Source organism: Copadichromis virginalis, linkage group LG20 (genome assembly GCF_057382275.1).
Source record: "Copadichromis virginalis isolate Kocher_CV1m ecotype Utaka linkage group LG20, C_Virginalis_male_GT1.1, whole genome shotgun sequence".
In the NCBI taxonomy this organism is placed as follows: Eukaryota; Metazoa; Chordata; class Actinopteri; order Cichliformes; family Cichlidae; genus Copadichromis; species Copadichromis virginalis.
The window spans coordinates 33,044,352-33,068,283 of record NC_140637.1 but is presented as its reverse complement, the minus strand read 5'-3'; the positions used below and the strand labels follow the sequence as shown (position 1 = coordinate 33,068,283).

Sequence of the window (23,932 nt, the reverse complement as noted above, 5' to 3'; positions counted from 1 at the left end):
AGAACACTCAAAATGTGGCAGGCTTACACTCACTGAACTTGCTAGCTGGACAGGGAGTGTCTCTCAACGATCCAGCGTGGAGGAGAGCTCAGCTACACTACTAAGTAGTGATGATCAGCTGATCAGCAGCAGGTGTGTGAGAGGGAAACCGGGGACACAAGCACAACACATAACCATGATACACCCCAGCAACATATAAACAAGTCCAAAAATGCTCGTGGACCCTGGGTCATCAGATGTTAGAGATACAATAATGTTGCTGCTGTAAATCAACATTTTGTTATGTTTGAAATATCAATGTAATCTGTTTCTCAATGTATTTTCTTTAAAATAGAATAATCCATAATCATTTGGACATACATATTAGATAGTTTTTAGTGAAATATAAGCCCTCCAGAAAGGCAGGAAAAGCCCTGTAACTTACTTTAAAACGAAACATGTCTCTAAAACGGTGGCCAGAGCTACAGACCCATGACACCCTCGCCCAGTTAGCTAGCAGCTAATAACCGTGTCCTTTGTGAGTTCGTTCCCGGCTCGTAACCAGCCCGCATTGCCTAATGATCATGATGTGACTCACAGCATGCATTTAGCACCAATAATTAGCATGCTTTTATTTATTGTAGAAACACAATTCCTCTGAATACATGTAAACGAAAGTGCTCTTTTGGCTTACAAAGAAATATGGACACAGACTTTTTGATCTGCTGCCCTCTGGCAGACGGTACAGAAGCCTGCAGACCAGGACCCCCCGACATAGGAACAGTTTCTTTCCCCTCGCCATCTCCCTTCTTAACAGTTGACCTGTCACACTGCTCCCACTGCCAGACTGCAACTGCACCTTATGCACATTCTGTAGTATTCATTCCACCTCATTCATTTCTGTATTTTATGTATATAAGTTTAGATTAGTTATTTATAGTTGGTTTACACAGCTTTGTCTATGTATGTGTATGCATGTGTAATGTATATATAGACACGTGTGTGTATGTGTGTGTGTGTGTGTGTGTGTGTGTGTGTGTGTGTGTGTGTGATTTGCTTGAGAGCCACCATCTACTGGAACCAAATTCCTTGTATGTGTCTGCACATATACTTGGCCAATAAACACGATTCTGATTCTGATTCTGATTCTCACAGTCACAGGAAGCTCATTAGTGATGAGAAAGTGGAGAGTAATGAGGCACTTGTGAAATAACTATCGACAAGTGCTTTAAGTTTTGCGCTACATGAATAAAACTGAATTGATGTAAAACATGAAACACAATGAAAGAAAATTTAACTTCAGAGTAAAACAGGAAGTAACTAGAAGATAACACTGTTAAGGCTACCGCTGAACACCTGAATAGCTCATTTAAGTAATGGAAAAATGTCCTAGCTAACATATAATATATATTCACTATTTAATAACTAAGAAAAGGGAATCTGACTCATTATCACGTCTTGGGCCATCTTTGGGTTATAGTCTTTTCATTCTTTGTGTTTATTAAGTGAAGTTAGCGAGTGTTTCTGCTAAAACTGTAATTTATCTTAGAACGAACTGTATCTTCCTGTTTCTAACTGCATTTCAGTTTCAACTGATGATGGCGAAACCAGTAATTTGTGTTGTAAACACTGTCACCAGAGTTCCTCAAGGTGATGGATGTAAGTGTGAAAAGCATCAACTCAGTTAAAATTCCCAATCCCACTCACGACGAGGGGCAGGGATACCTGAGTAAGTAGAGGAAGGTTGGGGGTTTGAATCCACTGAATGGCAACCCTGAGGTGCCCACTGGCTGCCCAACTTTCAGATTCTCTCACAGATTCTAACGCTATATTTTATTATTATTTTATTTCATTATTATTTTAATATTTTATTACAGTTTATTTATTTATTCATTTAACTAAAAAGTTATTTTGAATGTATTTTTTTATCACCACATTATTTATCCAATTTCCATTTTTCCCTTCTATTCTCATCTCTATTGCTGTTTCGTCACTCATCCAGGTGACGTCTTCAGTCTCAGTTGACTGCAGGTTTCCCCAATCTTATAAACAGTACATTTGAACAATGACTGAAACCAGCCCACTGAAGGAACAATGAGTCATGAGGTTAGTTTCTTGATTATTAATATGCAAATTGTTAGTCTTTGACCTCTCTATTTTTGGTTTCTACGCCGCCCATGTCACCTCTACTTGCAGCCCGCATGATGACGTGAAGAAATATTTTAAAAAATTATTAAAAAATTATTTAACATGAAGGCAACAGGCAGAGTGTTACGGCATAGCCCTAAAGCATGCAGCCTGATGGGCAGTGTAGTCCGTGCTGCAGGGAGAATGGACTGTCATACCCGTGATGTGTCTGTGAGCGAGGAGGGAGAGAAAGGAAAATTACGAGCTGTCACGGAGCAGAAACGGGAGCTGGAAGCATGTAAATATAATAATAACCACTGCAGCCAAGAAGAGAGCCTGACGAGCCCAGTTGTAAGTAAGCTGTTAAGACTCGACTGTACGCTGTGTTCGTGTTTTCCTCTGAAACAATACGTTTCGTTGCAGCAGCCTTTCAACGCCTCTCTCTGTCTCTCGCTAGCAAAGTTGACCCAGACAACAAAGTAGTTGATTTCAACTCTTGGCTCTTGACGGAGGCGATCGCACTTTCTCCCTCTCCCTTATCTTTCCTGATTGGCTTCTCATGTCCTTTGTATAGTCTCGCTTATTCTCTAACCCTAAGAGAGTCTCCCAGACTTGTTCTCTAAAAACCTGAAGAAGAATTATGGATTTGATCAACGGGTCCCTTAACGAAACGGACACCCTCCTGGGCTTGGGAGAGCCTTATTGTCCTGTGGAGATGTTTGCTGTCGGATACTTGATGGTCCGTTGCATTGTGTGTCTGGCGACACTCTCGGTGGAGGACACTGAATGACATCTACCAATTCGGAACTACGGTAACAGAGTTTTGGCTGATTGGAGCTGGATCGGACCTGGCTTATCAAAGAACAAGAAGCAGCTACAGATGTTCAAAACCCCACAAGGCTGCCCGACATGATTGGTAAATGGTAAATGGCCTGTATTTGTATAGCGCTTTACTTAGTCCCTAAGGATCCCAAAGCACTTTACACTACATCCAGTCATCCACCCATTCACACACTGGTGATGGCAGCTACATTGCAGCCACAGCCACCCTGGGGCGCACTGACAGAGGCGAGGCTGCCGGACACTGGCGCCACCGGGCCCTCTGACCACCACCAGTAGGCAACGGGTGAAGTGTCTTGCCCAAGGACACAACGACCGAGACTGTCCAAGCCGGGGCTTGAACCGGCAACCGTCCGATTACAAGGCGAACTCCCAACTCTTGAGTCACAATCGCCCCATTGATGATGTCACGGCTGTGTGTACTCAAGACTGAGTTTGTTGAACACAATATGGATAAGATCTTGGAGAAGAACAACGGGAATTGAGAGACCTGGTGAACAGTGACGGAAATTAGACCAACTGTAAAATTGGAAGCAGTTTCTTTGCACTAACCAAAACAACTACCATCTTCATCTCATGCGGGCCCCCCAGCGCCAGCTGGATGCTCAAGGCAAAAGGTGAAGGGAACAACAAAATTCTCCTTTAGATAACAAAACTGTATTGTGACTCTCTCCCCTCTCATTCAAGGCCACCCGAGTGGACCGAAAAGTGTTGGCTTTTGCCTAACCGAGTGAAGGGACACTTTATCTCGATTGAACATGGAACACACCCCCTCCGAACGCCTTTTAATGCTCATGTCTTCTGTGTTGTGAGTTTTCCCCCCTTAATAATAAACACCAGAAACTGCATTTATTTTTACTTTATCTTTATCTAATATTTAAATTTGTTTGATGATCTGAAGCAAAATGTGCAAAAAAATGAGGAAATGGTGAACAGAGTTTCACACCACTGTATACGACAACACCAGCATCAACAGTGAAACGCAGAGAACAGAGAGACACAATCAGAGACACGGGGAAGATAAAAATTACAACGAGCACTACAGATAAAATCAAATGTGTGAACACAAGATGTTACAAGCACTGAACTCATCAACATATTGTAAAAAGAACCAGAGACTCAGTATCATGAAAACTGGATGAAAATACAATAAACACAAAAATTAAGATTAATAACAATGAAAACAACTAAATAGAAACGATCGTAATGCAAACATGCATTTGGACGCAGTGTTTGGAGTGAGAGAACCGCTTCCCCGCTCATCCAGGACACTTCTTCAGGCTCCGAAAGTGTGACGTCCAGATGAATAGAACTAACTTTCCAGCTCGAAACAGAATCTCAAACTTGAAAATATTAAATACGTTTTCCAAAGTCAAAAACACGACTAATACCCGAAATGAGAAACTCTGAAATAAAATCTTTCTTTTTTCTGTTTGTAAAATCATCGGTCTGGGCTTCACATCACAAACGAGTAGCTAAAAACAGCTGTTCCACTTAAAATGTTTGATGTTTAACTTCATGTAGCATCAACTCTGACACCTTTTAAACTGATATAGTCACAAACATTAGACGGTAAAAAAATCCTAATAATTTTGAAAAGAACAAAGAATGAAAACTCTTCACAGGCTACTCTTGACTTTTCGAGCTTCCTTCTTTGTTTGCTTCTCATCCTTGTAGAAAACCTCCCCACCTGACTGCGTCCTCCAGCTCAGGCTGATGTCTCCATCGACTCTCTGGTCCTTCAGCTTCTGTTTAAGCTGCAACACAAAAAACATGTTTGCCTGAATGTCACTCAGAAAAACGTCTCCAGCTATATCCTGCATATTTTACTCAGCTGATTTGAAGGGATCATATTAATTAGAATTTAAATATAATTTACACTGAATATACTGCTGTCTTTTTGTGGGCAGTGACATCACAGGCACATAAATCACTTCACTGGAGGGCGATTTGAGGCATGCACTGTGTTCAGCACACACCCCACACAGTTTGTGGCGGCTACTCTAGAGGTGGAAAACTCCTGTAGGTGGCACCAGTGGAGCAATAGATATCCATGGCATACTGCATCTGTGTGCCAGGAGCAGGGAGGAAAGCCCTCCACAGGGTTATTACCACCACTCAATGCGCTCTACCCGCCCACGCAGACTATTGTCCTTCCCACCCTGAACCTCTGCCAAACTTCTCAGGACATTAAACACAAAGATAAATAGATTAAAAATGACAGTAGTTATAGCTTTTGGTTAAAAACTAAGTGCTGGTGGAAGTTTGCAGTTGTTTAAATAAAGAGTGCATGCAACAAATGTCCATGTGAAATGTGTTGTGTTATCCTTGTTTTTTTTTCCAATAGAATTGTTGTGATATTTTGATACCATGGTAGCATTTACAGGATATTGTTTTGTAGTGAAAACTGTTACTCAATAAGGCCCATTTACTAGTTGTTTTTCTCTTTCTCTGTGACCCAAGAATTGATGTGTAAGAATCACAGGCTGGTACCCCAAGGTCGAAAATACCACAGAGACGAGACCACTTCCTTACTCCCATCCTCCCTTCCTTATCCTTTAGAAAAGAGCTCGTTAAAGGCCAGGTGGTTTGTTTCAGAATTCACTAATGAAAGAACTCTGTATTCTATGTCTAGGAGTGTATTTTGCTGGGATGATCATAAATTGTAGCTGAAGAGATAAACTACACAAAGGATACTTCTTTGCTCAGAAGGCAGGAAGACGCTTCCTTATTTGGTCTGTACCGGTTTGAACTGAGAACCTGCTGACACACGAACCTTTTTCCTCTATATAAGCTGTTGTATACTGAATAAACCTTTGAGTTGATTGTGGGAGAGCAATCTGAACAGTCTGTGTCACTTTGTTCTCCTAACTGCTCCCGGCGCTGTAACTAACCTGCTGAACGGCATACCTGAGTGTTACTTTGAATAATTAGGAGTCTTATAAGGAAAGGACAAAACTCTGCTTATCGCTCACGCCACGGAGGAAACCCGGGATGGAAATTTCCTTCAAGAATATTTACTGGTTACTTGTATGTTTGAGCTGGTTTTTCAAAGTTTTTCACTTTGTCGATCATAAAACTGGTTTTGGACATTTTTCAGTTGGGTGTCTACACCACATGTGTAGTTGTAGTTTTGTTTCCAAAATTCAAAACCCAACAGAGTGCTGAAAAAGATGAAAAGGAAACACAAAGTAAAAATCTAAATGATCTGCCTGTTTCAGCACGTCTTCCATCACAGCAGGGTCACTCAGGTCCACACTGGAGTTTTTCACCAGTCCCAGTCTCACTACATGCTTGCTGCGAGCACGTACTTCTGTAAATGAAAGAAAATAATGGTTAGGGTTAGCCGAAGAGAGAGCACACGCTGCTGTTTTTTCACTGAAAGGTGCTATCATCTCCAAACTGTACAAAAGTGGGCATGAAACTCTACATGCACAAAGCCTAATTTACATCATGGAGCCCTGCTCCCCAAAGATGACATAGATGTAACACTGTGAAGCTGGGTTTTAGAAATAAGTAGTTAAAGCTTTTAAAACATGTTTAATGCCCTTTTCTGTCAGCACAGGACCTGACATTACCAGGTTAGCTGGTCGCTGCTAAAAGTCTTACATTAGTTTATATTAGCTAACTAATAGTAACAGGAAAAGTCTTTTGCTTGTCCAAATTAGTTTTATGTAAAGAACCGAGGATAAACTGCCCACTTTCACTCTGTTTCATAAGCAGTCAGTGGGTTTTTTTGTCGTTTGGCTAGCTGCACTGAAACTGGAGATCCAGCTGTTAGCTGCAATGTTCGGGTTTGCAAAGCACTTTATGAATGAGGACTGTGTGGAGGAGAGCCTTGGAGCCAGTTTACAACAGCACAGGTTACTACATGCACATCACACCACAAACATAACTGTGTTTCTTGATTTTTAGTTAGCTAAACTAAACTAATGCAAATCTACTGACTGCAACCAAACAGCCAACCCTGTGATGTCACGTTACGTACTGACAGAAGATGGTGCTAGACATGGTTTTAACTTTATGCAGCTGAGCGACAGTTGAATCTGTGTCAGTGTTTGATAGATAGATAGATAGATAGATAGATAGATAGATAGATAGATTCATGCACACTTTAAAGGTTTCACTTCCTGGTATTTTGTTACATTTTTCAATGCAGCCTCCAGAACAGTTACTGTACAGGTTTGTCATTTTTGCACAAACAGAGGCACAACAGCGCTGCCCTGTCTCTGCAAAGTCGAGCTAAATGACAATACTGACGGGATAGCATAGGCTAGCTTACCTCTGTAGCAAACAAATGCTCTCTTATAATCACAGTTCCAATCTGCCCATTTTCCTTCATTTTCAAAGTATGCTGCCACACACATCTCCTTGTGAAAATTGTTGTTTGGTTCTTTTGTATCCCAGTATCTAAACGAGGAGCTGGATCCATCTATCCACTTCCAGGAGTCTCTGAAAAGGCCGATCCAGGCTTTTTTCCCTTTGGGTATCAGCTCCTTTATCTTCTGGTTCTCTGACATGTTTCTCACACTGGCCAGGTCGGTGTAATTAGCTCTGCAGAAGCTCTGGGCGTCCGTCCATGTCATCATGTTTTTGATGAAGACAAATGTCACATCTGACTCTGAAAGAGATAGAAACAATAAACATGAAGGCAAATAGAAGCAGAGTCAGGAAAGAAATCACAGAAAAACCCTGTATGTTTGAATGGTTCTGTATTATTTAAAGTCCTCACCTGCGATGTAAATGCAGACTGCATTACGGACGGCATCACAGTCTCTGTCATTCCATAATCCGCTGTCAAACATCTCTGCACAACATTCAGTGCCTTTATAGTTATTCGGTTCCTCAGGTGACCAATTTCTGAGCTCAGGTTCTCCATCTTTGTAGAAACCCGTGTCGTCCATCGACCACCTCCAGCTGTTCACGTCGTTGTACAAGCCGATCCAGGCTCGCTGTGTTTCATGTGTTTCATTGGGCAAAGGTGTGACATAAAGAACATGAACTCAACCGTTGGCCCAATAATACAAAGTAAATTTTAGCTCTAAGGACTTAAAAGATTTAAAATGCACGAACAAAAAGTATTTTTTCTGATTTTCACATTACAAATTTCATGTGGATACTTTGAGCATCATCTGCATCTTATATAATTATTAAAAACGATGTTAAGGAGATATTTACATTGCTGTATTCTGAGTATTTCATTTTTTCCAAGTCTGCCATGTTGTTCAGAGTCTTCACATCTTCCATGCTTTCTATTGCAGCCAGGTCTGTGTAATACTGTCTGCAGTGCTGCTGTGCTTCAGTCCAGTTCTTCAGCTCATAAACAAAATGGTACTGACGCTGAGCACTTGAGGAAACGGCCCACAGCCCTGACACAGATGTGAATATTAATTACATGGTGAAAAACAAGCAAAACTAGTCTCTCATCCATTTCAGTCTGCTCGGTCGTGTTGATTATTTAATCTGTACAGCGATTAAAGAATGGTGTGTAGTTAAAATATTATTTATAGTTGTGAAAGTCACCAGATGAAAAAAATAATAAAGCTATTTATTTATTGTTAACTAATATTAAGAAAAATAGATTAAAATACTTGCCTGAAACCGCTTTGATGAACAGAAGAAACTTTTCCATCCTCGTCTGTTGCCTGTTTCACGTATGACAGTAAACATGGAGCTGCAAAGTAATAAGGAGGAAATAATTTGGATCAGATTTGCATGTCATAAAGGGGTAAATGAACTCATTGCCTCAGTCGTTATTTAAATGGAGAGAGGGGGGGGGGGGGGGGAGTTTCAATAGTAACCAGAGTATATGTTGCATGTTCTAGTTTTATATGGGTCGTCTTTTTTACACGTGACTTCAAGCTTATGTCCCAGTGGCAGCTGGGTCACAAACTGGGCTTAGCATGACTGTGTAGCATTGAGAATTTATACCCAACAGCCTGTGCTGTTCATGTTCTAGAATAAGATCTTCATGAAAACATCACTTTCTCTTGGGTCTTGATTAGAGTGAAGACTTAACACTGGTTAGGCTCCAGGGGACTTTCTGCTTGTTGTAAAGCATTCTTGAGTTTGGGAATGGATGGCCTGGAGGACGTGTTACTATCCATCCATCCATCCATCCATCTTCATCCGCTTTATCCAAGGCCGTGTCAACACCAAGGCGTTCCCAGGCCAGCCGAGAGATATAATCTCTCCAGCGTGTCCTGGGTCTGCCCCGGGGCCTCCTCCTGTGTTACTATGTGTTACTACCACTGGCGCCACTGGGCCCGGTGGCGCCAGTGTCCGGCAGCCTCGCCTCTGTCAGTGCGCCCCAGGGTGGCTGTGGCTACAATGTAGCTGCCATCACCAGTGTGTGAATGTGTGTGTGAATGTGTGGATGACTGGATATGTAAAGCGCTTTGGGGTCCTTAGGGACTAGTAAAGCGCTATATAAATACAGGCCATTTACCATTTTACTATGTAAATAAAAAGATGCAGCACCGGTGCTCACACGTTTACTTTAATCTTAAATTGTGTGTGAGGCTAAGCCGGTGAGGAGAACACCAGGACTTTATTGGCACAACCCATAAGATGTCATCTGTGCACAATGTTCTTCTTCTGCTGTCTGGTTTTCCACCTTTCCAATTTCTGAACTCAGCCTCACTATTTTCATAAACAGCTGTAAACCTACAGCTGTTTACATCATCATACAGTCCAGTCCAGGATCGCAGCCAGCAGGTGAAACTTTGATCATACTCTCATGAGCCTGTCCTGTCAGTGATTACTCCATGTGTCCAATGAAGACGTGACGTGTACGAGCATTTGAACAGCCAGTGTCAAAAATATGTTTCAGTTAAACAGAGAGAGTGAATTCACATCGCTGTCTGTTATCAGATTTGCTCAAGTCCACCATGTCAGGGTCTTCACATCCTCCATGTTTTCTATGGTGGCCAGCTCCAATGCAGCGGCGATGACCAGAACAAGTTTCTCCATCCTTGTTTGTTCTGCTCGTATCTGTCACTGCACACACTCAGATAATAAAATAACTCAGGAGGTTATACATGAACACGTTAATGTTTACATCATGCAAAGTTATTAAAAGGAGAATATTTGCTTGTGAGGTTATTTCGTGTCATATAACTGATACAGGAGACGCTGTTGGCTGGATGATGTAACCGTGGAGCTTTACTGATGCTGTTGGGATGTGATGAAGTTTCCTGAATGAACATAAAGGAAATGTGTAAGGAGTGATCATAAGGCAGCGATGTCTGTATGTGGATACCTGCTGCCAGCTCCATCACAAAGCTGCACATTCAGTGTCATTTAAGAGAAACAGGAGAGAGCAGCGTCAGACTGCCAGCAGCTGAAAGATCAATGTTTGAATTTTGTTCTTGTTTTCACATATGGCAAATTTTATATTACTGTAAGTAATTCTCTCCTTCAGCTGCATAAATGAACTAAAGTGGCTGTTGATGTAATTAAGGCATCAATTTAATCTTTTTTTTAACTGATACTAGTAAGAGGAGACGTTACAGTTATAGGTCATAATTCTGGGCTCTTGGGAAAATTAACCCCAAAAACCAAAAGGTTTGACCAAAACCACCTTTGCCATAGAGTAGGCTGAAAATTAATATCCAGCATATTCCAGTTGTTGGATGTTTGTAAGTCTCGATCCAGCATCATCCAACCATCCAGTGCCCAGGTGTGGTGAGCGGCTATGGAAGGATTATCTCCAGCAGTGTGAGGCCAGGTAAAGACATCTGTGGCCTGTGATGAGATGAAAACTTCCCATGCCAAGGCTGTATGGAGGAAACACTCACACCTCTCTGCAACTTTCCCCAGACACCTCCACATTTCCACCTTTTCCTAGCCTGTCTGCTTTGGTGAGGGACAAACCTGACAGACACACTCTGCACAAGGTCAAATAAACAAGGGTTGACACCCGCTGTGTGGAGCAGGGTGCGTGCTATATTATAGATTACACATCAGAGGAGAACTAGAACAGCGACACAGGAGGAGCGACACATCCTCCTGCTTTAAAGGAAAGGACTTGTTTCATACACTTTTTTGTGACAACAATCAAAATTCATCAAAAAATTTTCTCCCATTCTTTGTTTTCCTTTTATTTATCAGCACAGGTTATGCTGCTGTCACACGTACAGTTACTCAATGTTACCAGGTCAGTCCAGCAAGCCAACTTTCAGAATCGATCCTCATCCCATCATGAAGCTGATGGATACAAAGAAACTGAAAGTAATATTTATCACATTTCACGGGATCCACACAAGGATTTAATGAAAAAAATGACTAAAGAGGCAAAAAATAATGAAAACAGATGAGGATAGCAGGTAAACAAAATCAAATGAAAACAGCACAAAACTCCACAATAGTTGAAACAGTTAAGATCAGTAAAAGAATCAAAAGATAAAAGGGACAAATCCTCAGCCAAAGACACTAGTGACAGACTTAAACTGAACGTGAGCCTTTATTACAGCAAAGCAAAATACAGACAAAAGCAAAGGGTGACAATGACGAAACTAGCAAAACCTAAACTGGAAGAAACCTAAAAACAAGCACAAAGAAACTAAAGACCTGAGACATGGAACAAGGTGTCACGATCCTGGGTCTTTTGATGTTTATGGTTTATGTTTAAGTTCATTAGGTTATCTAACTTCATTTGTTTATTAGTTTCCCCTTGTGTTTTCAACCCCTGTTAAGTCTCCCTTGTCCTTCATGTGTTTCATGTCTGCGTTTCATTATGTTTCCTATTTTATTTTGAAAGAGGTCCTGTGTTGTGTTCTGTTTTACTCTTCCCCTGTGGCGTCGTTATGTTCATGTTGTGTCTGCCGTGCCTTTCTGTCCCATGTTTCAGGTCCCTATGTTCTGTCTCCCCAGTCTGTTAAGTTTACCTCCTCCTGTGGCTCATTCCCCCTCGCTATCCCCGTTATTCTCCCTGTGTTTCCAAGCACGATTTATTATTAGTTTTCCCAGTTTAGTTTTGTTCTTTGTTTCCCTTCCACACCAGCAATAAAGCTGTTTTTTGAGTTTGCGTTTGGGTCCTTCTCTTGCCTGCACACAGCCGTATTGTGACACAAGGAAAGCTGGAACATGAGAAATGCAACAGGAGATGTGCAGACAAAGGGCTTAAACACACCGAGAGATAGCAAGGGAACGAGACACGGGGGGAGAGCACAGCTGGGAGAAATCACAATGAGACTGGGGGGGAAGCAAAACTGGGAACATGAGACAGGCACAGAGACAGGAACCAAGAAACTAGAAACTATGAATAAGAATGAAATAAAAGACTATTAATCATTCAAAAACACTAAATGCTGGGACACAGACCCACAACCATGACATGTCTTTATTATCTAAGAAGTAAAGGAACTTATTTAAGTCATTGGGGATGTCAGAAATGCAGTGTGGGTGTCTAAAACACCTTGGAGTTTGCTTCTGAAGATGAACTTAAGTTAGAAAAACGATCGGTCTCCCTTTACTTATGCACTACAGACGTGTTGCTTAATTAGCTGACGCAGTGACGCTGATTGGAAAACAACAAAAACATGAAGAATGGACACGAAACAAATCTTTTCAGATAAATAATGCAACACTCAAAGCTTTTATCTTTGCTTAAGGGTTTTTTATCTTCTTTGTTTTCTTTGTGTCGCTGTGAAAAACGTTTCCATCTGACTGCTTCATCCAGCTCAGGGTGATGTCCCCTCTAACCCCGTGGGCCTGGAGCTGCTGTTTAACCTGAGACACACAGAAAATGTAAGCCATAAAACTGTAATAGAGTCAATTCTTGACTGCAATTTTGTTCTTTTACAAGAAAACTATGTCCTATAACATTATCATATTTGCCAATATAATTACTGTTTAGGCCACTACAATAATTACAGTTGCTGGGCCTTTTACAAAGCCTTAGGGAGAGAGGAGAGGACGCACATACCAGACCGGTGTCTTCTTTTTAATCAGAATCAGAATCAGAATCAGAATACTTTATTGATCCCTGGGGGAAATTATTTTTTGTTACAGTGCTCCATTTTAAACCAACAATGGGAACAAAATAATTTCTGTTAATATTTACAATCTGATGTGGCAAACATACTGGTCTTGTTACACACCAGGGGGGTCAAGCCAAAGAAAAGACAGAAAAAACACAACATCTGAACCTCCAGAGTTCTGCAAACAGTCTTTGGACAGATGAGACCAAGAATAATGTGTCCCAGCGAATGAAAGACACCGCTTACAATCTGAAGAATATCACATCATGTGTGGCCGCCACCAGTTTATGATGATGTGGCTGCTGAGAGAAGTAGCAGGAGGAATCATGAAGTGGACTCTCAGCTCAGGTTCAGAACCTGCAGAACTGATGGGACAGAGGGATGATGGGCCAAAGCAAACTGCAAAAGCAACCCAAGAGTTTCTCAAGACCAAAGTGAAGGCAGAGAAACCCACAAACAAGCAGGAATGAAACACGGCTGCAGTGAAACGCTGAGCAACACAAAGGAGGAAAGACAGCATTTAATGATGTCCACGTATTCCAGACTTCAGGAAATCTGTGACTGCAAAAGATTTTCATCAACCTTTAAAAAATCCATATCACAGTACGTTGGATCGTCCAGTTACCTTTGAGCCTTGGAAATCTGGCTATCTAAGTTGAAAATGACTAATAGTTAAACAGCTCAGTACTTTTGTTGAACCCCCTGAAATAAATCTGTACGTCTGTGCTTCAATCACACGTCGATTGATTTAAAATCTGTTTTTTGTTGAGAAGTTCTGACTTGTATGTAAACTGGAACTCTTGTTGCCTTTAAAAATTACCAGCTTCAGCATGTCGTCCATCACAGCAGCACGATTCAGATCCAGATGAGCGTTTTTCTCCAGCCTGATTCTCACCGCTTGCTTGTAAACAGGATCTTTTTAAAGAGAAAAGTAAGGTTCACAGTTAGCCAGTGAGGTTCACTGAAAGCTGCTTTCTGTGCATTTACAACAAACACCCACTGGATGTGCTGCCTGACTCCACAGAATTTGATGCATTATTCGTTTTAAAGTCCAACTTTTATATAAATTACTTCTGTTTTATTTTAAGCTAAATGCACTGCATGCATGCAGCCGTGTGTAGATGTAGCTGAAGGCTGTCTGAATCATGGCTTACCACTGTAGCAGACAAATGGCTTCTTCCAGTCACAGTTCCAGTCCTCCCAGTTTCCAGAATGTTTAAAGTATGCTGCCACACAGTTCTCTCTCCAGTATTGGTTATTTGGTTCTTTTGTTTTCCAGTATCTAAATGTGGAGGTCCTTCCATCCGTCCACTTCCAGGAATCTCTGAAAAGGCCGATCCAGGCAGATCGATCTTCAGCAGGCACCAACTCCTTTACCCTCCGATTCTCTGACACGTTTCTCGCACTGGCCAGGTCTGTGTGATGAGCCCTGCAGTAGCTCTGAGCCTGAGCCCATGTCATCGTTTTGTTGATGAACACAAATGTCTCATTTTGCCCTGAAAATGGACCAAAGTGAAGTGTGAAGTGCACAAACATGAGGGATACATCTTCACGTTAGCTACCACTGAGACAAATAGACCCAAAAAGTCTTTAAATCAAGAATGAAGTGTGCATGATTTGTTTGATGGTCGTGCACAGATTGAGATCCTCACCTCTGACATCAGAGCAGATTGCACTGAGGGTTTTGTCACAGGGTTTATCATTCCATTCTCCACTGACAAAAGTCTCTGCACAAAGTTCGTGTCCCCCTTTATTGTCCGGTTGTCCAGGCTTCCAGTTTCTGAACTCAGCCTCATCACTTCTGTCCGACCTCGACCACCTCCAGCTGCTCACGTCATTGTACAACCCGATCCAGGCTCGCTGTAAGCAACGAGTAACGAGTGACATCCCTGACTTTTCTGATTAGTGGTACATCATCTTTTTAAATATAGGAGAAATATTTATAAACAAGGTTTTTAAAGACAAAGTTTGTTAGTTTGAAAGTTTATAGATAAACCCTGTCATTCATGGGTATTTCATTACATATTATAAAAAACGATACTACTGCAAAGGCTGGGGAATAACAATAGCAAGGCATTTCAGTTAAGGTCAAGTGACTGTGGGCCCCAGTTTTAGCAGATCACATAAACGTACAATAAGAAAAAAAACAGGAACAGGGGAATATTGCAGAGAAAAATTAAATACGTGAGTGTGTACAAGTATTTGACCTGCCAGTGTTACAAATATGTTGCAGTTAAACAGAGAGAGTGAACTTACATAGCTGTCGGCAGATTTATCAAATTTGTTCAAGTCCACCATGTCATTCAGGGTCTTCACATCCTCCATGTTTTCTATGGTGGCCAGGTCTGTGTAATACAGTCTGCAGTGACTCAGTGCTTCAGTCCAGTTCTTCTGCTCATAAACAAAATGGTACTGACGTTCAGGATTTAAGCACACGGCCCACAGCCCTGCAGTGACAGACATGCATGATCACTTTTAAAAAAGTAACTTGACATTTCAGTGAAGTCTGAACTTATTCCAGCAGTACAAGCATATCCAGTATTACTGCCACTGACATACTGTAGCTTTCTATTCAAGCTATCATTCTGTTTTCATTACAGCAAATATAAAAACACCTTAAAACACTTGCCTGATGCAGCGGCGATGAACAGAACAAGTTTCTCCATCCTTGTTTGTTCTGCTCGTATCTGTCACTGCACACACTCAGATAATGAAGTAACTCAGGAGGTTATACATGAACACGTTAATGTTTACATCATGCAAAGTTATTAAAAGGAGAATATTTGCTTGTGAGGTTATTTCGTGTCATATAACTGATACAGGAGACGCTGTTGGCTGGATGATGTATACCACAAAAATGTATAATTAAATGTGAAATTCAAAGATATTCTCATCAATTATTGAGTCTAAGTCTAGAACTTGAACTCCTTTGTTCTAATCCTCAGACATCAGAGCATGTTAAGGTAACATGGTCGCAATTTCCATTGGCCCAGGATCCATTCCCACCTCGGTGAGCGCAGGGATCTTTGCCTTCCCTACTGTCTGGTTGTCTCAGTTTCTGAACTCAGCCTCACTGCTGTCATAGAAATGTCTGTTTGACATTGATCACCTTCAGCTGTTCACATCATCGTACAGCCCAAACCAGGCTCGCCTCAGGTGTGCTTCAGTTAGTTAAATAGTAGCTTTGTGATAAGCTCTGAAAGTAAAATGGCTTTATTATTACTGAACATCTCATATAGTTTTTCTGATTGGGGGAAAAATTTGTCACTCTAAAATACAGTGGAGCAGTAATAAATGGAAGCATTCAGTTAACGTGCAATGATAGAGATTACATGGCTGTAGGTCTTTTGCACAAGTCTGTCATGCTGTTCAGGGTATTCACATACTCTGTGTTTTCTGTAGGGGGCAGGTCTCTGCATGTATGTATGTTTGGCTCTTTGACAACAAAACAAAGACTTTCCACACTACTGCAAGTGTACAGTATTTTGTGACGTGTGTCCATCCATATTTGCAAAGTTATCTTTTTAATACTGGCTCACTCATTATGTAAATAAATAGAGATAAGTATAATTTTAATTAATAAAATAAGAGATCAAAATAAGAGACAGCTGGAAAACACATTTAGCTCTACGAAATAAACGTTCTCTGAAATAAATACAACGGAGCGTAATTTTAAAATAAAACTTTTTTGTATTAATTCATATCTGTATATATTTTACAGTCCAGTTATATAATTTGTCATTTCAATGGCTCTACTGTCGTCATTGTCATATAATCAGTTTATTAATAAAGGTTTATTTAAAAAACAAAACAAAACGTCCAATGAGATTCCACGTCGAAAGTCCTCGTCAGCGCACCGGTTCGACGCATGCGCAGATGACTAACTTCCTGCTTCCTGACAGCTGCACAACAACAACAGAAGACTTTTCGCTCTGTGCTCCGTGCGTGTTTCCCCGATCTTTGATTTCAGGTCATATCTGTGTCCGAGTCCACCTGTCCGTCTGTCTGTCTACATGCGCGCTCCCGTGTGCGCGGCGCTGCTGGTGTGGGTGCTGACGGATGCGGCGGCTCGTCAGTTCTCGGAGGAGGAGATGGCTGCTGTCAGGTACGAACACCAGCTCCGTCTGGACTCGGTTTAAAGTTGAGTTTTGTGCAGACACCACCCATCCTCCCTTCATCACGCCAGCTGGAGCGAGTCTGAGGGTGGGTGCGTGTGTCTGAAGGGGCAAACGCGAACACTAGACTGGGATCCCACTGTGAGTTTGAGAGTGGGGAAACTCCCACAACACAATAATCAAATAATAATTGTAAAGTGTTTTTTTTTTTTACTGTACGTTTCCACTCAGCAGTCATCTTAGCAATGCGTCCGGCAGATGTTTGGGTCGTTTTATTGTATTTTATTTACAAAGTCACTAGGGCTGCCACAAACGATTATTTTGATAGTCGACTAGTCACCGATTATTTATGCGATTAGTCGACTAATCAGATCATCATCCACTGGACGTAAAACTACAGCTTATTGCACCAGCAGCATCTGCTCTTATATAACTATCATTAGCTTACAGCTTTAAGCTTTTAAGGTGCTAACTAAAAATAAAGACAAGATGATAGTTTATTCAATTTTAATGAAATTTGCAGATTGTTTCGGTAAAGTTTAATAAACTCCTTGCTATCTAAACTATAACAGGACACCGGAGTAAATTCTGGAGCATCTCACACTTCTGATAATCAGCTGTCTGCTTGACATTTATTCAGCTGTGCAAAAACTATAACTTTAATCTCAGCCAAACCGATTTACTCAGGAACAAATAAAATACTAAAAAAAAAAATAAAATAAAAAAGCCAAACAACAACATTTTTAATTTATCTAAGTGACTCATATATATTTAACCTGAGTCACGAAAGACGGTGGTGGGTTTGAAAACAATTTGCCGGGAGTCCGGTGTTCTCACGGCGCTAGTTAGCCTAGCTCCCGGCTAGCTATCGAGCTAGTGGGTAACAGACATCTCCGAAAACGTCGGAGCGCTTTTGAAAATATGTGGTGTCCTGATAAACTGAGCCGATATTTGAGGTTTACACAGCTACATTCTCGCCTGAAAATATGTTAAACGTTTATTTTGTGACCCAGAAAGAATAATAAGAGTAATATTAAAACTAACTAGCTACCGCCATTGTTGGAAAGTAAGCTGGGCTGCGCTATGAATTCTGGGACACAGCTGCTTCTTCTTCTTCGGGGTTTAACGGCAGCTGGCATCCTTGTACATGCAGTGCTGCCATCTTCTGTTTCAGTCCGTTATTACACTCTTAAATCCTGCTACTTATTCCTGCGTCTTTTGCGATCTTACAAAGCTTCAAACGACACGTCGACTATTAAATCAGTCGTCGACGATTTTGATAGTCGACGTAATCGTGACTAGTCGACAAATCGTGGCAGCCCTAAAAGTCACCACACTCAGACCACGAGCAACAGCTGGCGACTGTGGGGAGGAAGAACTCAAGACCACAAACAAGACAAAAAACAAACTGTGGAAGAGAGATGCCAAATTGAATGATATGCAGCAGTGGCTTTAAAACAATATAAGATAAGTGCGAGTTGCCTTCATTTGCATCTTAATTGTCTCTCATTTGTTTTTTGTGTTTGACTGATTCTGTTCCTAAGCAGTGGGTGTGGGCAGGTTTGATGTTTGTGGAAATATTTCACTCTACTATCAGCTGCATTTGCCTCATAATTTGAACACTGCCTCCTTCTTTCTTTTAAGGGTTTGACTTAAGCAACTGACATGTGCGTTTAATTTTTTCAGATATTTCAAACTGATGATTACGAGAAGTCCCAACATATTCACAGGTTAATCGGTTTGTTTTTAAAAGCTTTGAATTCACCTGAAACACAAACGTTTTTAATGTGTCGATGAAAGCACACAGATTCGTTTAGGTGATGTAAAGTATGAACTCTGGTCCTAAACAACCTTAAACAGCCATTCGTGTACAGCTCGATCTGCTCTCGTTTGTTTGCGTGTTTGTCTGCCTGTGTCAGTAATGTGAGAAGCTTTTATTCTGAAAAACGTTGAAAGTTATTCTAACTGTTCAGTGGTTTACTTTGCTTGCTTTTCCGAAATCCCGTTAAAAAGTTGCTATGGCTTCAGAGCGTTTCCATTTTGATTCTAATATATGTTGAAATATTTTTGTACTTGGATGTTTAACGTTTTTCACACGAGGGAAAAATTGCAGAATCCAATTTTTACTGAATTAGTTTCATCTAAATTTGAATGCTTTGATAAATTGTCCCGTCCTTAATGTAACAAACTTCATCTCTCAGACAGCGCATCAAATCCATGTTCTACCACGCCTACAACAGTTACCTTGACAACGCCTTCCCCTACGATGAGCTCCGCCCTCTCACCTGCGATGGACAGGACACGTGGGGCAGGTGAGGCAGTTTAAAAACTTGAATGTAAAGTACACTTTACTGCAGTGAACTTTTCTTTACTTAGAAAATCGGGTCAAGTTCAAGGACACAACGTGTGAAAATCAGTAGAAACTTTGTATTACTCACATTTCATGGATTGTTTCAAACTTCACAACACTACAGCCTTAGGGGACATGAGTATCTAGGTTGACCTTGACCTTCACTGTTAGCACCCAAGGTCAAAGTTGACCTTAAAAAAATAATAAAGATGCCATGTTGAGTGGTATTATGTGTATACACATACACAAGGCCCTACGACGTTACGATGACCCATAAAGTCACACAGCATGAATATATCCTAAAATCTCAGGTTTCTACAGCTGATAGAAGCCAAAGATTTCAGTCAGTTCTGCTCCAATCATACGGGTATCATAAGATAATCAAATCGATTAATCATCTTCACATTTCCAACAATTTCCAACAATGCTGACATCAGCATGTTTAATAAAAGCATCACTATTTTAACACAGCGTGTGCCTTTCAGGGAGATCTGAACTCTCTGAGCGCTCTTGTTTCTTTTATTTTGTAGTTATAAGACACTTCCTGTCTCAACAGGACACAGCTAGCACACGCCAAACCTTTAAGTATTTCTTTTACCTTTCTCTGATTTTTACCACCTTATAAAACCATCAGGTCACATTTATGAATTTATTTAGTATATTCAGGTGAAATTAGTTAATTTTATTTCCCTCTAATGAACAGATTCAAGATTTCTCTTATAAAAGTTTAATACATTTACTGCTTTTTCCAAAGTCCAACACATTACACACATCACATTAAAAAATTGTGACTTAAATATTAAATTATACGATTATGATTTTTTCTCTTGTTTATGTATTTATGCATGTGGAAGGAAGTTGCGTTTAGACAAAGAATTTCAAAGTAAAACATTGAAAATATTCTCTTCAATTAAAGTGGTTCAGAAGAAAACATTATGTCAGGTTAAGAGTTGTCAGAGACAGTAAAATGACCCCTGCTGCTCTTTTCTCCACAGTTTCTCGCTCACTCTGATTGACGCCCTCGACACTCTGCTGGTAAGACTGGAAACAGACGTTTTACGTTTACAGAGCCTTTAACAAACACCGATGAGCAGATGTTGTACTCCTGTGCCGTGACACGACAGTCGTCCGATGTGTTCTCTCTGAAGGTTTTGGGAAACCGTACGGAGTTCCAGCGAGTGGCGTCGATCCTCCAAGACACCGTCGACTTCGACATCGACGTCAACGCGTCCGTGTTTGAAACCAACATCAGAGGTACTGACGGACGATTCGGACTCTGAGGGGAAACTCATGTTCAACATTTAAACTGCTGTTTTTATATACACTGCACCTCTGGCCACAGGAGCTGTGGCAAAGGAGAGTGTCCACCTCAGGTTAATGTGTGTGTGTGTGTGTGTGTTTGCGTGTAGTTGTGGGTGGTCTGCTGTCAGCCCATCTCTTGGCGAAGAGGGCGGGAATGGAGCTGGAGCCCGGGTGGCCCTGCTCAGGACCGCTGCTGAGGATGGCCGAGGACGCCGCCAGGAAGCTGCTGCCTGGTGTGTTCTGGCGTTTCAGACTCTCTAGTTTTAATGAACTACTTTGAAAAGCACACATGAATAAATCAGTGAAATTTGTCTCAACAATAAATCAGCGTTTGAGACTCCCACCGGCATGCCGTACGGTACGGTGAACCTTCTGCGTGGCGTCAGTCCCACTGAGACACCGGTCACCTGTACCGCTGGCGTGGGAACCTTCATCCTGGAGTTCGCCACACTGAGTCGACTAACGGGAGACCCGACATTTGAGAACGTCGCCCGCCGAGCCCTGAGAGCCCTGTGGAAGACCAGATCTGACATCGGACTGGTAAATAAAGTGTCTGCTACAACCGTCCGCTCACATCCAACCCAAAGTGCAAACATGGCAGCTAAAGTCGGAAAAGGCCTAATGAGCATTTGTATAGGGTGAGCCACTGATAGGCCAGCTTGTCTTCCTTGGCTAGTCAGTGAAATTAATTTAAACAAAAACAAAAACATTTAAATATGCTGATTTTATGCGAAAGTTTCTGTGGAGGGCTTTGTGCCAAATCACAGCAGTCCTGGAGCTGGTGAAGGAGCGACCCTGCCAGAGCTCGCTGGCTTTTAGCTGAATGTGTCAATAAAAAAGGAACAGCCCTCCTACCTGTTTCTGTCACCTGTCTGCCCGCCCAGGTGGGGAACCACATTGACATCGTGTCCACGAAGTGGGTCGCTCAGGATGCTGGTATTGGCGCGGGAGTCGACTCGTACTTCGAGTATCTGGTCAAAGGAGCCGTTATGCTGCAGGATGAAGAGCTGCTCAGCATGTTTCAGGGTAACAGTCACAGCGCTTCCTCCTGACAGCTGCTAAGCAATTTCCTGTTTTAGTAAAAAAAAAAGTTTGATTTGTGGAGACAAATAAAATATTTTTTCTAGCCTGTAAGTTGTCGTCAGGGTTGGTTTGTCCGATGCTTCCAGCTGCATAACTTCTGCACTTTCTGGCAAACGTTTTGTGAAAGCTTCAGTTGATGCCTCTGTGCTAACAAACAGAAGGAAAACCAAACATCTGATGTCTGATCCTGTGATGTCTTTTATCAGCGTATGATCGAGCCATCCAGAACTACACCCGCTTTGACGACTGGTACCTGTGGGTGCAGATGCACAAAGGAACTGTGTCCATGCCCATTTTCCAGAGTCTGGAGGCCTTCTGGCCCGGCCTGCAGGTGAGTGAACGCACAAACACAAGTCTGTAACGGGAGGCTGTTAACATACAAACAAAGTCAAATCTGTGTTTCAGTCTCTGCTGGGAAACCTGGACAGTGCTGTGAGAACTTTCCAGAATTATTATTCTGTGTGGAGACAGTTTGGAGGACTGCCTGAGTTTTACAGCATCCCTCAGGGTTACACTGTGGATAAGAGAGAGGGCTACCCACTGAGACCAGGTCAGTCCACTAACACCCTCCGCCTATCGCGTTCTGTCTTCGGGGTCAAAGGTTACAGTCGGAGCTCATTCAGACTAATATTTATCAGCTTCAGGGAGTGATGGGAAGCTGGTTGATTTTTAGTGTCTTGAGATAATCTGAGCTAAACAGCAGGTGAGTAATGCTTTCTGAGATGGGCACCAACACAGAGCTTTATCGCAATAATATTTATTGTGATTTATTTATTGTGTATTATTATACACGCACAGTGTTGCTCCTGAGTTCAGCCCTCATCACGTCCCACCCCCTCAAGCCAAAGCTTCAGATATGAACTACTACCTTTCAGGACATCCCTCTCATGCATGCATGGAGATGAACCTTGAAGGCGCTGATGTCAGTTACCTGGGTGTCATGAAACTCCGGAGTCTAGTTTTTGGTTGTTTTCTGAGCAACTTTAAGTAACAAACCAGCTGATCTTCCTTCTTCCTACGTGTTTCAGAGTTAATCGAGAGCGCGATGTACCTGTTCAGGGCAACAGGTGATCACACCTATCTCCAGCTGGGCGTCGACGCTCTGGAGTCCATCGAGAAGATCGCCAAGACGCCGTGTGGATATGCCAGCGTAAGTCCCACTATCAGTTTGATTGGCTGGCCTTAGTTATCACTTTGAAGTGCTCGTGATTAAAAAGAGCTCACGAGTAAAGTTTTCCTCGCTCTTCTTCCTGCAGGTTAAAGACCTGCGAGATCACCAGCTGGACAACAGGATGGAATCCTTCTTTCTAGCTGAAACCATCAAGTACCTCTACCTGCTCTTTGACCCCACCCACTTTCTGCACGGCGGAGGGACGGAGGGGGACGGGTCGTGGGAGGAGGGTGGGGAGGCGGGGGAGTGTGTGTTAGGGGCAGGGGGGTTCATCTTTAACACGGAGGCTCACCCTCTGGATCCGGCGGCACTGTACTGCTGCGGCCGGCACGACCAGGACCGCCAGGAGCTACAAGACATCCTGCTCACCCTGTCGCAGCCCGGCAGCCAATCAAAACCCCCTCCCAAACAGACAGAGGGGGGCAGCCAATCGGAGAGCATTGCTCTGAAACCCGGAGAGAAGAAGACGCCCCCTCTGCTGTCCTGCCCCGTTCAGCCGTTCAGCGCTCGGCTCTCCATCCTGGGGCAAGTTTTTACCGACGACACGTGAGACTGTTCGACTTCCTCCGAGCGTCTCGCCGTGAGCGACTGAGTGAGACCCGAATCTCAGCAGCTCAGTGAAAACAGAGTTTTGAGGTTTCCGTTTCCTAAACTGACCTTCCTACACAGATCTGCTGGGGTTCGCTTTTTGTTGCTATGAAGGAGCTCAGGACCAGAACTTTGCTGTGCTTTGTCGACTCAAATGTAATTTAAATTAAAGAGAAAATATATTTTTATTTAAAACAAATGTTGTTTCTTGTCTGTTTTACACGGTTGGTGATGAGGTGTTTTTTGTGCAGGCCAGGGCTTTTACTCTCTGAATGCCTGACAGTGTGTCGGTCACCACTGTCAGGCATGAACACTCTCCCATTAGGGCGTGGATGCACCACCTTGGGGTGTTGGTGGGGGGCTGGGTGTCCTGCAGTGTCTGGAACTGGGATTC

At 42.2% G+C, this 23,932-nt stretch overlaps 3 protein-coding genes across 4 annotated transcripts; 1 reads left to right on the top strand and 2 right to left on the bottom strand.

The window, feature by feature from the left end:
* Positions 1-4,565: 4,565 nt before the first annotated feature.
* LOC146685228 (lymphocyte antigen 75-like) lies at positions 4,566-8,304 on the bottom strand. Its single transcript, XM_085442994.1, has 5 exons — positions 8,125-8,304; positions 7,679-7,898; positions 7,229-7,567; positions 6,159-6,259; positions 4,566-4,703 (listed from the first exon to the last, which is right to left on the bottom strand). The coding sequence occupies exons 1-5, from the start codon at positions 8,191-8,193 to the stop codon at positions 4,566-4,568; spliced, it is 867 nt and encodes a 288-aa protein (XP_085299120.1). The 5' UTR covers positions 8,194-8,304.
* A 3,029-nt stretch (positions 8,305-11,333) lies between these two features.
* LOC146685227 (putative C-type lectin domain family 20 member A) lies at positions 11,334-15,431 on the bottom strand. The gene is made up of 5 exons (XM_085443617.1): positions 15,186-15,431; positions 14,582-14,789; positions 14,084-14,425; positions 13,750-13,844; positions 11,334-12,678 (listed from the first exon to the last, which is right to left on the bottom strand). The coding sequence occupies exons 1-5, from the start codon at positions 15,390-15,392 to the stop codon at positions 12,556-12,558; spliced, it is 975 nt and encodes a 324-aa protein (XP_085299743.1). The 5' UTR covers positions 15,393-15,431; the 3' UTR covers positions 11,334-12,555.
* A 1,360-nt stretch (positions 15,432-16,791) lies between these two features.
* On the top strand, positions 16,792-23,731 carry edem2 (ER degradation enhancer, mannosidase alpha-like 2). 2 transcript variants are annotated; one of them, XM_085444282.1, is made up of 11 exons: positions 16,792-17,034; positions 19,246-19,356; positions 20,390-20,429; positions 20,543-20,648; positions 20,804-20,929; positions 21,025-21,236; positions 21,581-21,722; positions 21,986-22,110; positions 22,185-22,329; positions 22,808-22,929; positions 23,036-23,731. In XM_085444282.1, the coding sequence occupies exons 1-11, from the start codon at positions 16,943-16,945 to the stop codon at positions 23,498-23,500; spliced, it is 1,686 nt and encodes a 561-aa protein (XP_085300408.1). In that variant the 5' UTR covers positions 16,792-16,942; the 3' UTR covers positions 23,501-23,731. The 2 variants fall into 2 exon arrangements, with proteins under 2 accessions (XP_085300408.1, XP_085300409.1); XM_085444283.1 differs by lacking the exon at positions 16,792-17,034 and adding an exon at positions 17,054-17,185.
* Positions 23,732-23,932: the final 201 nt, after the last annotated feature.